Source organism: Aureobasidium pullulans (assembly GCF_000721785.1).
Source record: "Aureobasidium pullulans EXF-150 unplaced genomic scaffold scaffold_17, whole genome shotgun sequence".
NCBI classification, from domain to species: Eukaryota; Fungi; Ascomycota; class Dothideomycetes; order Dothideales; family Saccotheciaceae; genus Aureobasidium; species Aureobasidium pullulans.
This window is the reverse complement of record NW_021941037.1, coordinates 1-12,942: the sequence shown is the minus strand read 5'-3', so window position 1 is coordinate 12,942 and position 12,942 is coordinate 1. Positions and strand designations below refer to the sequence as shown.

The 12,942-nt window shown below is 48.0% G+C and overlaps 5 protein-coding genes across 5 annotated transcripts; 3 read left to right on the top strand and 2 right to left on the bottom strand.

Annotated features, from left to right (window-relative positions):
• M438DRAFT_279046 (3-hydroxyisobutyrate dehydrogenase) lies at nt 1-1,140 on the top strand (the record flags this gene model as incomplete). Its single annotated transcript, XM_029901053.1, has 4 exons — nt 1-30; nt 107-292; nt 351-679; nt 738-1,140. The coding sequence occupies 4 exons, from the start codon at nt 1-3 to the stop codon at nt 1,138-1,140; spliced, it is 948 nt and encodes a 315-aa protein (XP_029757822.1).
• Nucleotides 1,141-4,990: 3,850 nt separating this feature from the next.
• Nucleotides 4,991-5,467, bottom strand: M438DRAFT_278978 (uncharacterized protein; the record flags this gene model as incomplete). The annotated part of the gene is made up of 1 exon (XM_029901049.1): nt 4,991-5,467. One exon carries the CDS (start codon nt 5,465-5,467, stop codon nt 4,991-4,993), a length of 477 nt encoding a protein of 158 aa, XP_029757821.1.
• A 687-nt stretch (nt 5,468-6,154) lies between these two features.
• M438DRAFT_376527 (inositol oxygenase 1) lies at nt 6,155-7,133 on the top strand (the record flags this gene model as incomplete). Its single annotated transcript, XM_029908666.1, has 2 exons — nt 6,155-7,018; nt 7,077-7,133. 2 exons carry the CDS (start codon nt 6,155-6,157, stop codon nt 7,131-7,133), a joined length of 921 nt encoding a protein of 306 aa, XP_029757820.1.
• A 981-nt stretch (nt 7,134-8,114) lies between these two features.
• M438DRAFT_279133 (NAD(P)-binding protein) lies at nt 8,115-9,313 on the top strand (the record flags this gene model as incomplete). Its single annotated transcript, XM_029901064.1, has 3 exons — nt 8,115-8,163; nt 8,220-8,491; nt 8,555-9,313. 3 exons carry the CDS (start codon nt 8,115-8,117, stop codon nt 9,311-9,313), a joined length of 1,080 nt encoding a protein of 359 aa, XP_029757819.1.
• Nucleotides 9,314-9,733: 420 nt separating this feature from the next.
• On the bottom strand, nt 9,734-10,648 carry M438DRAFT_382982 (NAD(P)-binding protein; the record flags this gene model as incomplete). The annotated part of the gene is made up of 1 exon (XM_029908925.1): nt 9,734-10,648. The coding sequence occupies one exon, from the start codon at nt 10,646-10,648 to the stop codon at nt 9,734-9,736; it is 915 nt and encodes a 304-aa protein (XP_029757818.1).
• Nucleotides 10,649-12,942: the final 2,294 nt, after the last annotated feature.

Sequence of the window (12,942 nt, the reverse complement as noted above, 5' to 3'; positions counted from 1 at the left end):
ATGGCCGCTAAGAAGTTACAAGTTGGCTGGGTAAGCATTTCGCCGCGCATCGCCGCAATTGCCGCAACTGCCGACGAGACATCGATGATGCTGACTGCAAGCATAGTATGGCCTTGGATCTATGGGCAAGCCTATGGCAGAGAATTTGCAAAAGTATCTGGCAAAGAATGATCAATCATTGATCTTCAACAACCGCACAATGGCCTCTGGCGACAGCTTGAAGGGTCTTGGCGCTTCGCCGGCGTCGAGTTTCGGCGAGCTGGTCACCAAGAGCGATGTCATTTTCACAATGGTATGCCAATCTTCTCAGACACCTTTGTGAGACGAACGGATGAACTGATGAGAAACAGGTCAACAATGACGACACACTGAAGAGCCTTCTGCAACAGGCATACGACACCAAGGACCTCTCCGGCAAGATCTTCGTGGACTGCTCAACCGTACATCCGGATACGACGAAAGCTGTTACCGAGAAGATCACCAAGCACAAGGCAACTTATCTTGCAGCTCCCATGTTCGGTGGTCCGGCAATTGCTGTTCCTGGTAAACTCGTAGTAGCAATTGGCGGACCCAGCTCCGCCGTAGAGACCGTCAAGCCTTACTTCCAGGATGTCATTGCCAGAAAGGTCATTGTCTGCAAGGAGGAGCCTCAAAGTGCTTCTATGCTGAAGATCGCCGGGTGCGTCATGAGTCAACTTCGGAAAGACAGAGACAGCAGTACTAACTCAGAGATGCAGCAACATCATCACAGTCAACCTCATGGAAGCCGTCAGTGAAGCCCAAGTCTTCGCCGAACAAACCGGAATCGGCTGCGGTCCCATGGAAGAGCTCATAACCGAAGGTTTTGGCCCCGTCGCAGGCGGCTACTCCGGCAGAATGACTAGCGGCAACTACGCACCTGCTATTGACAAGCGCCCCGGTTTCGGCGTCTCCCTCTCCATCAAAGACGCAAACTACGCTCTCGCCATTGCAGAGGAGAAGGGTGTCAAGCTACCTGCTACCGAAATCGCCAACAAGAACATGAAGGCTGCCAGAGACGAGCACGGTGAAGTGTTGGATTGTGCCTCCATGTACGGTACTTTGAGAAAGGAGGCTGGACTGAACTTCTTCAACGACAAGAGCAGACAGAGTGATGAGTAAGTATAGATCAAAATAATGAACACAGCCTTTTCCATTGCAAGCAGGTGCTCGCCGTTTAGTGCAACGAATGCCTGCGATGTAATTGTACAGATAGTCTTGACTCTGAAAAGCTTGACGCCAGTGGCAACCAGTGACATGATTTCTGCCAGATTAATTGCGGCTCTATGAAGTTTGAACGCAGCGTCTGGTCATCCTTCCGACCATCATCCTGTATAGGTTGCTAACTTTGGTCATCCTCCATTGTGGCGTCTTGATCAATCACCTCGTCCCCTCTAGGACAACAGCGTTGGTCAACACCAGAATGACACCCATGTCCACCCTCAGCAGGCCAACATTCGTGGCCAACGCTCTTCGGCTGCCCGTTCTCTCCACCCCAGCATCCCTGGATGGTTCGCAAGACTTGTGGTAATTCCAAGGCCCGCATTCAGCATGGTAAGTAGGACCGCTAAGGCAACTCTTCCAGATACGGAGATGGCCAAAGCGATGGTCAAGGAGGTGATGGCTCGAGTCTCGGGTGTTGCAGTCGCTGGTCAAGGCGCTACTGTTACTGTCGACTCTCCAAGGTCCGATTATCAATCCTCTTCCTTCATGGCTTGATCTCTGCTCACTTCTCTCGACGGCTCGATCGACGCTCATCAACCAGGCTTGAGCGCTGTTCGCCCTCCAAACAGCAGTCAACATGGATAACAAAGCACCCTGATGGCAAGCTCAATTCTACGAGGGATAAGGGACGAGTACCTCCCTGGAGCTGAGGCCAAGTCGAGCTTTTTCTTTGTCTGTTCTTTGTTGTCTGGACGTTGGGGGTGTAGATGTCTTCGGAATTCATTGTTCAGCTTGTGCTGTTGTTCTCCCGTCTGTAACTATCCCTCTTGTGCTTGTGTTTCCGGTATCTGCACGATATGGAAACTGATCTCGAAGGTGTCGTTGATAGTCTGCACATCGCTGTGAATATGAAGTCTGGACCACGTCTGGTCCTCCCACCTCTTGACTCAAGTCCTGATGTTACATTCATCTTCTACTATTAATCAGTGACCGTGATCGCCTGTATCATTCGAGACAGCCATCCTGTACATCCTCTTCCTTGCTCACTCTCCCCTTGCCTCGGTAGTCTGATCCCCAGGGTCATCGACCAACATCATGGTAGCAGACCTCGATTATAGAGCCTGCGCCCTCGACCTTTCCTGTCACCATCCTCATGGGCACTTCTTGATCGCTGTATGTCCACGGGAGTCAAAGTCGTCAGGCATGAATGTGCTGTTTGCTTGCTTCAAGGCAAGGTCAGACCAACACTGCGTCGTTGCTTGAGGGATAGCTACACTCATGACTACGACATGGTCCTTCTCTCCCTTGCTTCCTGGACTCATGTCCTTGGATTGTGGTATCGTTCATGTTCCATGACATTCTATGATCTCTCCAGCGCTCCCGCACCTATTCGTGGACGGAGACCTGTCTCTATCATCCCGTCTTGCCACAAAGATATATACGAGCGTGATTCCATTGACGTTCCAGACGTGCGTGATCATCTCGTTCGCTAACAAAACACAGCGTGCAGCAGTCACCACATCAGAAGAACAGTACACCACACATCCAAGGAACCGTGAGAAGCACGGAACATCGCAACATAAGAATTGTCACATTTGCGAAGGAGGAAGAATTGATGGAACAACAGTAACTTCAATTCATGGAAAGCTTGTAGCTACTGACTTGTCTTGCTGACATGATCCATTACGACGGAACTGACTGCGAGTCTAAGAGACGCCTGCTTGTTTTGTTGTGCAGAGGCGGACTCAGGCAGAGGCGCCCTTGGGGCCACCCTCGGGGCCACCCTCGGGGCCATCCTCGGGGTCAGCGACATCAGCCTCGCCAGTGGCGGAGGTGAGACCGCTGCCGGTAACAGTGGTAGGAAGCTATTCAATCATCAGCAAAACTCCCCGTCAGCAAGCAGCACATCAAACACACCTTGGCGGGCTGCTCAGGCAAGACGATCTCGATGGCAGGAGCCTTGCGGCGGTGTGGCGGGGTAGCGATCTTGCGAGCGCGAACCTTGGTGAGAGTGGGGGCTTCGGTTGATACGCGCAACTTCTTCAGAGGCGTCAGCACAGGGTGAGGAGTCAAGGGATGAGGATCACTTACGAATACCTCATGGACCACCCAGGGGGCGCCCTGCTCAACGCCGTAGACCTTGGTGACCACCTGCGCAGAATTGTCAGAACCATGAGAGCCTTGAGTTACTGAACCGTGTGCGCTTACCTGAGTGGAGGTGGTATAGTCGTTGAACATTTTTGCTGATGTGATAGTGTAAATTATCGAAGTTTGTCGTTGTTGTGAGAGGGAGAGAGAGGAAGGAAGGAGACAGGGTATTTGAAGTACACAGACGAGCTTCGAAAAAGCTTTGACCGCTACGACAAGTGACGGCGCTAAGTCGTCCGAACGGACAGCAGCGGAAGAAGATAGAAAGGGTTTATCTCAGCGCAGGTGCGGTTCTCTGTATGGCACCATGAACGCAAGTTAGTTATGCTACTGCTCGTTCGAGTTCAGGAGACACATCAGATACCACTATTGTTATGGAGGGACAGAAGAGACAGGGGAGTTCGACTTTCGACAGCTCGACCTGCAAGTCTTGACTTCGATCCGATGCGAGAAGTAGAACATAACTATACATTTTTTATCGTTCAAGTCGTAGAGCAGGCGACTTTAAAATCATCCACGGTCTGTATTAGTATCTAATATACACAGAAACGAATTCCCTTGCTTTACCTGATTACTCCCTTGCTTTAGAGAAAATGTAGTCATCTTTCCCCCAAAAGGGCCTTCCTCACATAATCTTCCATACACATGCACGTGAAAAGCCCATCTACTGCTACTTTGAAAGGACGTCGACGGCCACAGTAAACGCTTCAAACACAATGTCTAACACCCTATTCTTTGCTTGCTCTGCCTTGCGCTCATCTGTCCTTGCTCTGCCTTGCGCTTATCCATCATCGAAATAGCCGATAACACCGACGACGTAGATCAGGTCGACGCTGACGAGACCCTAAAGTCGTTCTCCCGTACTCCCGCGAGGCGTTTGAGTTGGGAAAACGGAATGGATGCAGCATGTGTATCTAGGATATCTGTCCCTTGTGCCCTGTTGCCGCTCCCTCCCTTGGATATCTCATGTGTCCACAAGGTGTGAGATTTAACAAACTATTATGATGCAGCATGTGTGTTTGAAGGTTCGATCTGGAAGTACCCGAACCGACATCCAGTCACAGACTGCTCGTCAAGGTTCGCACATCAAAAGGCAAGATGCTTTTGGCGATAAGCTACTTGTCCACTGAGAGCGACACGTGCTTGACATCTCCTTGGACAACTGGGCTGAAACTGAAAAACATTGTGCATTTTGACAGGTGGTTAATCAAGGTGTGTTGCAAGGCTGAGAGCTCGTTTCTGGTGCAATGAGCACGACTTCTCCACTGACTGCACCATCTGGAGAACGAGCCAGCAACACAACCAAGACATTGTCGGCCAGGATCTTGATATATTTGTGGATCTTGTATGTGTACTGGGCAGTCACGAACGGAGAGAACGGTGCTTCCAACACCCAGTGACCATTACTATCCATGCGAATGAACTTGCTGTCCACTGCAACTCCATCAATAGAAGCCTCCAAGGCCACATTGGATGGCGTGACAGTGCCGCGGACCTGAATTGTGGGTGAGGACTCGTTAGTGTCTACGTTCCCCTCCAAGACCTTCAAACTGATCTGAGAGAGGCAGATAGGCGATCTTGATGGTCTTTCGACTCTCTTGACGTGGTCAGTCAGCAAGGAGGGTGTCAACCCAGGAGACTGACGCCGTCTACTGCTCTGCTAATAAGCATACGCATAACACAGAAGCTCAGCGTCAGCACCTGCTCTTGAGCACAGGGTCAGATTGACTGGCATATTCTTGCCTTCCAGGATGCCCATCGGAACACTAACGGTAGGAACACCCAGGTGCCGCAAAGCTCTGTTGCCGTTGCTGTACCGTACGCTGTTCAACAAAGCATGTTCCGCAGATGTCGGATCCTGTTCCAAATCTGCTTTGCCAACATCGCCTACGGCGGGAAAGACAACCGCGTCGAAGTCATGTTCTGTCATCCAGTCTTTGAGATCGCGTTTTCTTTGTGCTTCCAAGGCTTTCAGAGCATCAGACATGCCCGGGATGTCGTGGATTGTTCTACCTCTATGTCCTTCTTTGGTGGAATGTGCCAGAGCGGGGTAATCGATGAGGTTCTTGACCTCCGCGAAGCGAAGCGGCATGTAGTCTTCTAGGAGGGGAAATACAAGATCAGGCGAAGCAATCATGTTTGGTTTGTAGGTGCCTTTTAGACACTAAGGTGATATTCACCTCCCCGATGCCTTTTCGGAATCGTAGTTCCATCAAAGCTCCATCAATTGGTGATGAAGATGTAAGGTTCGTGATGGTCAGGTCGGAGACCCAAAGCTACCCCACAGTGACTGTCAGTATCGCGAATCCAGTCAGTCCACTGTACGTGGCTTGGTTGGCCATTCCGGAGTTCCACCCTTAGATCCTCCTACCTGATTTTGGACGGAAGGATCACGTGTGGCTCCGATAATGTTTTGTCCCCCTGCAACCCATCCGCACTGATCGCGCTCGGAAAGTTGCTACCGACTGGGAATGTGGAGACCTGGGTATGTTCGAACCTCCGACAGATAACACAGCATATCGAGTGCAGGGATAGGTCTCGGAACCCATGTTGCCAGAACAAAGGATTCGATATTGAAGCAAGGCCTGGCCTGATCAGATCTGCACATCGTCGAGTCGGTCATCTTGCGGAGACCATTTTGCAAGACGTAAACCATCGGTCTTGAGAGATATAAAGCCCCATGAAACAAGTCCCCAAAGATACATAGCACTCCCACTACCAAGTCACTTCTAGCAACTTTCAAGCAACTTAACTACATTGGATCGACTCATCTCTCTTCTTCACAGTCGAGCAAATCTGACCATCTTCAATTGATTAGCACAACATGGCGACTGCTATTTTGTACCCAGGAGTCAATCAGTTTGAGGCCACCTCTGACAACATCGATCTCGTCAATACGCTTGGTGGAGAGAAGCCCGATGCTCCGGACATCTACCAGCAGTCAGAGTTCGACAAAGAGAAGGACACCACAACCTTCCGTCAATTCGAAGATGCTTGCGATCGAGTCAAGTCATTATATGCTCAGCAACACACCCTTCAGACCGTGGCATACAACATGAAGGCTAGGGATGACTTCTACAGCAAGACCCGAGCAGAGATGACCGTCTGGGAGGCCCTGGAGAAACTGGACACGTTCGTGGATGAGTGCGACCCTGACACTCAGGAGTCCCAGTTGACTCATCTACTACAAACCGCCGAGGCACTCCGTCAGGATGGTAAGCCTCGTTGGATGCAGCTGGTCGGACTGATTCACGACCTCGGTAAACTGCTGTTCTTCTACGGTGCAAATGGTCAATGGGACGTGGTCGGAGACACATTCCCTGTTGGCTGCGCTTTTGATGAAAAGATCATCTTCGGCACAAAGTCCTTCAAGAACAACGAAGACTACAACAACGAAGTCTACAAGACAAAGCTGGGCATTTACTCGAAGGGGTGTGGACTGGACAACGTGATGCTCTCCTGGGGCCACGATGAGTATCTTTACCACGTCGTCAAAGACCAGTCCACCATTCCTGCAGAGGGCTTGGCCATGATCAGATACCACTCTTTCTACCCATGGCACCGTGAAGGCGCCTACAACGAATTCATGAACGAGAAAGACGTGGCTATGCTCAAGGCTGTGCGAGCTTTCAACCCTTACGACCTGTACAGCAAGAGCGAGGCTCCACCAGACGCTCAGTCCCTTAAGGTAAGCCCATGTGTTGTTCAAAACATTTCGAACAGATGATCTGACAAAATGCTTCCAGCCTTACTACTCGAAGCTCATTGACGAGTACTTCCCTAACCCTGTTGTTAGATGGTGAGGGTAGGAACAATGTGTGGTGAACTTCATTAAATGGGGCGTCGGTGAACAACGAAGGATTTGTTCTGGTATGGTAGTAATGCGGGCTTCCAAGCCAGTGGTTTCATCTTTTAGATTGTCTTGTGTATGCGTCAATCTAAGCATTCTTTCTGTCAGCACAAGTGTACCACAACCGCACGAACATGATCCGCGCATAGATTTTCCTCCAAGGACTCGCTGAATTCAACGGGGACGCACGATGTTTTACATGGCTTCGAACACGTGTATCTTCCGGTTCGAGGAATATGTTTCAACATGGATGATTATGAACTTGTACGTCGCGGATGTAAGTCAATTGCAAGTCAAAACACCCCCACCAATTGTACATAACATCAGTCGAACCGCCAGATTCGAAGCCCGTCGCCTTGTGTCGCTGTCACTTGAGTCAGCAGACGATAGTTGGCCTGAAGTCTGTGAGCCAAACAGAACCCCCGCAGCTCGACTCCACATCCTACGTCCAACCCCTCAACATCGGCATGCACTTCCGTTTGTTCTCCATCTACGCTAACAACAGGGACCCATACGACTATCACTACTTGATGCGCCACGAAGCGTCGTATCTGCTATTGAAAAGAGTCAGTACCATGGGCAAGGGTTGGTTACAGATTGTTGGAAGAAGGTCTAGGGACAAGGACTGCAGCATGCGACATGGTATTATTGCATAGTGGAGGTTGTCAGAGATCCTAACGGGTCTGTCTGCCTCTCTGGTGGAAGTACAGTAGTCGAGTCTCTACGCAGTTGGGACCCACCTAATTGGAGGGGCTGCTACGTGCCCTCAATTCTCTCGAGTCGGAAACCTTTTTGCGAAAATTAAAGTTTTGAGGTATAGTCCTCCACTTTTGTTTATGCTTGGAAACATATATATTTCTTCTTGCTTGTCAATTTTCGAAGCTTAAACAGACATCGCTGCTCCATCCAACTCCGCAGATTCGAGTTCCTCAGTATGCCTAGTTCGAAGCTCCGTATCGGTATCGCAGGCCTTGGCCGAATGGGTCAGTAACTTCCAATAATCAACATTGGCAGAATCGAGATTCTGACCAAGACATAGGCAAACGTCATGCGGTCAACTTCCATGATCTCACACAAAGAGCACAAGTTGTCGCCGTAAGCACTCCAGACCCTACAGAGCGAGTTTGGGGAAAGGAGAACCTCGAAGGTGTCAAGATATACGAGGACTACGACGATATGCTCGCACAAGAGAACCTGGATGCCGTTATCGTTGCGAGTGCAACTTCTGTTCACGCAGAGCAAGCTATCAAAGCCATTTCCAAGGGTTATCATGTCTTGTGCGAGAAGCCTCTCAGTATTGATCTCAAAGTCGTGAGCCCACCCCTCACAAACCCAAATCAAGAAGCTCGTTTCGACTAATCTCCGCACTCACAGGCCCGGTCCGTCCTCCAGGCATACGAAAACTCCAAGAAGAAGAATCCCAAGCAGAAAGTCATGTGTGCGTTCTCCCGCCGGTTTGACGCCTCCTATCGTGAAGCACATGGTCAGATCGCAGAAGGCCAACACGGCTCCCCCGTCGTCTTTCGTTCTCAGACTGCCGACCTCCTTGACAAGACTGGCTCTTTTGTAGACTACGCCAAGACGAGTGGTGGTATCTTTGTAGACTGCTCCATCCATGACATCGACCTTATGCTGTGGTTCCTCGGTGAAGACCGCAAGCTCAAGAGTCTCCAGGCCGTTGGCGTCACTGCCGTACATCCCGAACTCAACGCCATGAACGATAGAGATAACGCGGTAGCCAGACTCGAATTCGATGGAGGCAAAGTTGCTTCGCTATACTGCTCTCGAATGATGGCAGCCGGACAAGAGGATACCACCGAGATTATCTGCGAAAAGGGATCACTGAGGGTCAACATGGAAGGTAGAAAGAACCATGTCGTGGTACATGATGCCAAGGGTGCCAGACGTGATCTGCCCCAGCACTACTACGAACGCTTCAGAGAAGCATTCATCACCGAAGCCTACGAGTTCACAACATGTTGTTTGGATGACGTGGCAGTACCAATCACTCTTTCCAGTTCGGTACGTGCTATTGAGATTGCGATGGCTCTTCAGCGAAGTTTAGTCAGTGGGAACAAGATCTACTTCGGAGAAGACGGACAAGAGATCTCGAAGACAATGTCAAAACTTTAGATAGAAGACATAGTTGGCGAACGTAAGAGATGTAGAAGCAACGCGTACAGTACATCTACCTGATCTTCCATCTACCTGATCTTCCATCGTCTCAAGAGTCACACAACGAATAACTCACAACCTTTCATAAGGATAATGTCGTGCTGCTGCAGCTTGCTGATTCTTGTGACCGAGCCATAAAGCTCATCTCCAGAGTGCCATGCGACACGGATACCTTTCTCCGTGGCTGTCACTCCGCTATCAGACCGTACAAAAGAGTATTGTGGGGTATTGTGCTTGAACCTACATGTCCTTAATTATTGATCAAGCAGGGACATAAAGGCGTAGTAGATGCGCAGGGTGCGCCGCCTCTAGACAGTCTTAATCCGATTATATTTCAACACTCAAACTGACAGTAGATGGAAACGAGTTACACGATCATCAAGCAGTCTGCTTCTTCTCCTTATCGGCACGGATGAAATCCACCAACTTCGTCCACTTGATCTCCGGATAATGATCATTGTCCAAATTCTTCGCCCTTGCAAGGCCGGAATACATGTTGGTCATGTATTGCATACCCTGCCAAGCGTTCATGACTTTATCCTCTCCTCCAAACAGACGCATTACCGGAATCATGCGCTCGATGACCCATACCGGACCCATGTACGAGGGTTGGTATTTGGCGCCGTAGACTTCACTTTTGACGTTTGCGATGTCCCTCGGGCTAACAACGTCACTGGCGATGCGAAGGTATCTGGGTGTGGGATTCGGGTCTGTTGCCACAGCTGCGGTGAAAGCGGCCGTATCGACCATGGTTGTGAAGTCGACGAGCTGCGAGTCGCTGCCGATGTATGCCACTTTGCGAGTCTTGTCGTTGATCATGGGTGATTCTCCACCGAGGAGGTCCATAAACCCGCCATTGAAGATGCTGGTCCATGCAATACCCGAGGCATCCAAGCGTGGATGAAATTCTCGTCTCAAGTCAAGATTGCGATTAGAGCCAGGAGCTGTCTTTGTAAAGTCGAGAGAGAAGTCCGATGGGATGAATCGGGGGACTTTGGCGGCTACTGATGCATCGAGAAGATTGCCTTGTGCGGTATGGATGACGTCTTGTAGGCCTTGGAGTGCAGAGACCACGCAGATTGCGCCATTCAATTCGTTGGTCAAGGTGGGTACATCTGAGAGGTCGACAGGAGAAATCTTGACCCCAATGTCGTGGAGCTCGGAAGTGCGGGAAGGTGAGGTGTTGAGACGGACGAGTGCTTTGACCGGTACGTTCCTTGCTCGCAATGCTTTGGCTATCAGTTGGCCCAAACCGCCGGTAGCACCTGCGACTGCGACAAAGCCTCTGCTCATTCTAACAAAGTTGATGTGGTTTGATCTTATCGAAGGTGTGGGAATGTGACTGACCCTAAGATTAAATTGTGCAGTAAAGACAAGGGTGGCTTTGTCTTGACTAAAGAAGGAAGGTATGAATGTTAAGAAGATTCTCCTTACTGACGAACAAATGGTGTTGGAATGTACAAGCTATGGCTTGATGGCTTCCATTTAAATGTCAAACGACTGTCCAAGATTGTGGCACAGAGTTAGGCCGAAAAGCGAACAACTCGAGTCAATCCTGCAAACACCAGACAACGGCACAAAGGCTGCGCCGCGACGCGCATGGATCTGTGAGGTGGCATGTTTAAATAGTCGGAGACCGAATGACTCGGAGATATCGCTCAATGCTTGCTTAGTATTATCTTGGAATCTGACCCTGACTCACCCATTAGTCGAAAGAGTTAAGCCGCAGACCGAAATCGAGTTCTGTCATTCTGTAACCCCGTCGGAGGGATATTTATCCGTTCCATGCATCTTACCCTTCTTCTAGTCGTAATAATCATACTAGATAGAACTAAAGACCTAGCTAGGAGCTATAGATATCGCGACGTTTTACTAGGAGACATAGAATAGATAGCTAGGAGCAAGTTTGGTAGCCACTTTTCGAGACAACGATTAATAACTAAGTAACCCCCTTAATGGACGCTAGGAGCTTACGTGTTAACGAGGACTAAGATTCGCTCTTAATCCTCCTCGTCTTAGGTGTCGCATATTACCTATTTTCTCTAGCTACCTAACACTATAGCATAGAATTTCTATCTTAACTAGTAAGCTTTAGTTTTTAGAGTTAAGCTCGTCTAGGTTAAGCTATATATCTATGCATCTACAAATTATTCCATTCGATAGTATTTAGACTAATAAAGCCTCCTAAATAGTATGCTTCTTAAGCGATTTAACTAATAGCGATGTCTTAGAAGCGGTCGCTAAGGACATAAGGCGGAATCTAAGACCTAGGTATGCGGCGATAAGACAATATGCTAAGACTATAATTACGCTAGTAAATAAAGATTATTAGTTTATAGCTATCTTAAGTAAGTAATAATTAAGAGGGAGAAAAGGACTTATACGGATTTAAGTGTAATAAAAAGAGGCTTATCCTATAATGCCTTACTATCGCGAGAGTAGCCCTTACTAAGCTTATAGATACGATAGGAATAGCGTACGAGGATTAATGCTATAGCTATAGCGAGACTAGCGTAAAAGATCTTAAAAGAGCCTAGAAGTAACAATTTTAACTATACGGAGTAACTACGAATAGTATAGTTAATAATAATAATAATAAAGATAAAAAGAGTAATAACTTAGATACTAAGACTAGCGAGCGCGATGTTAACGCCTATAGTACTTAAACCTAAAGACGATAAGGAGATGCTACTACCTACCGCCTATAGGACAAGAGAAACTATGTTATACGAGATAAAGGTCTAAATATACTATTTAGGATTAAAACGTAAGTAGTCTAGTACGATAGTCGTAACACTAATAATAATGATTAGCTTAGGAGAATTCTCCTTTAATTACGCATAATTAGAGAGCGCACTTATATCTAAGAAAGTAATACATATATAGTAGTAGCAAAGAAGACTAGTCTAATCGTAATAAGCATAATCTACATAAGGAAGCCTATATCGTTCTAAGGGTTCTACTAGTATATTATACGTCCTATGTAGCTAAGAATCTCGTCTAAGCATCTAAGCACTATATAGCCTATAAACTACTAAGACTTATAACGTAGACTAAGAAAAACTTAGATATATGTATAGATCGCGTATAGGACAATTAGGACGCTACTAGCTATAATGGAAGGTCTATAGCTATAGACGCTAAGGTCTACTAGGCATACTATAATAGTGTAGTTAGCGCTATCGCCTCTAGCAAGATAGAGAGTGCTATTAGGGTGTGTCTAGGTAATCTTGCTATTAATGTAAGATATAGACATTATGTCTAAGAGAATAATTAAAAGGTTATTACGCTTTAGAAAGTTTTAACGTGTCCGAGGAGGTAAAACGCGAGATAAAGAGTAAGATAAAGATCTATAGTAAGTGAATTTTCTCCTTAAGATAGTAAGGTAGAGATATGTTAAACGATAGAGAACCTCGATAATGCTTTATCGTAGACGTTAAATACTAAAGCTAATAATCGACTCTAGACATATTAGACCCTAACTATGTTTTAGAATTATAATCTTTCCTCGAGTACTAGTTAGTTATAGTTCCTAGGCACCGACGGAGGAACGCGCAGTCCGTATTAGATTAGAGAGACTCTAATAT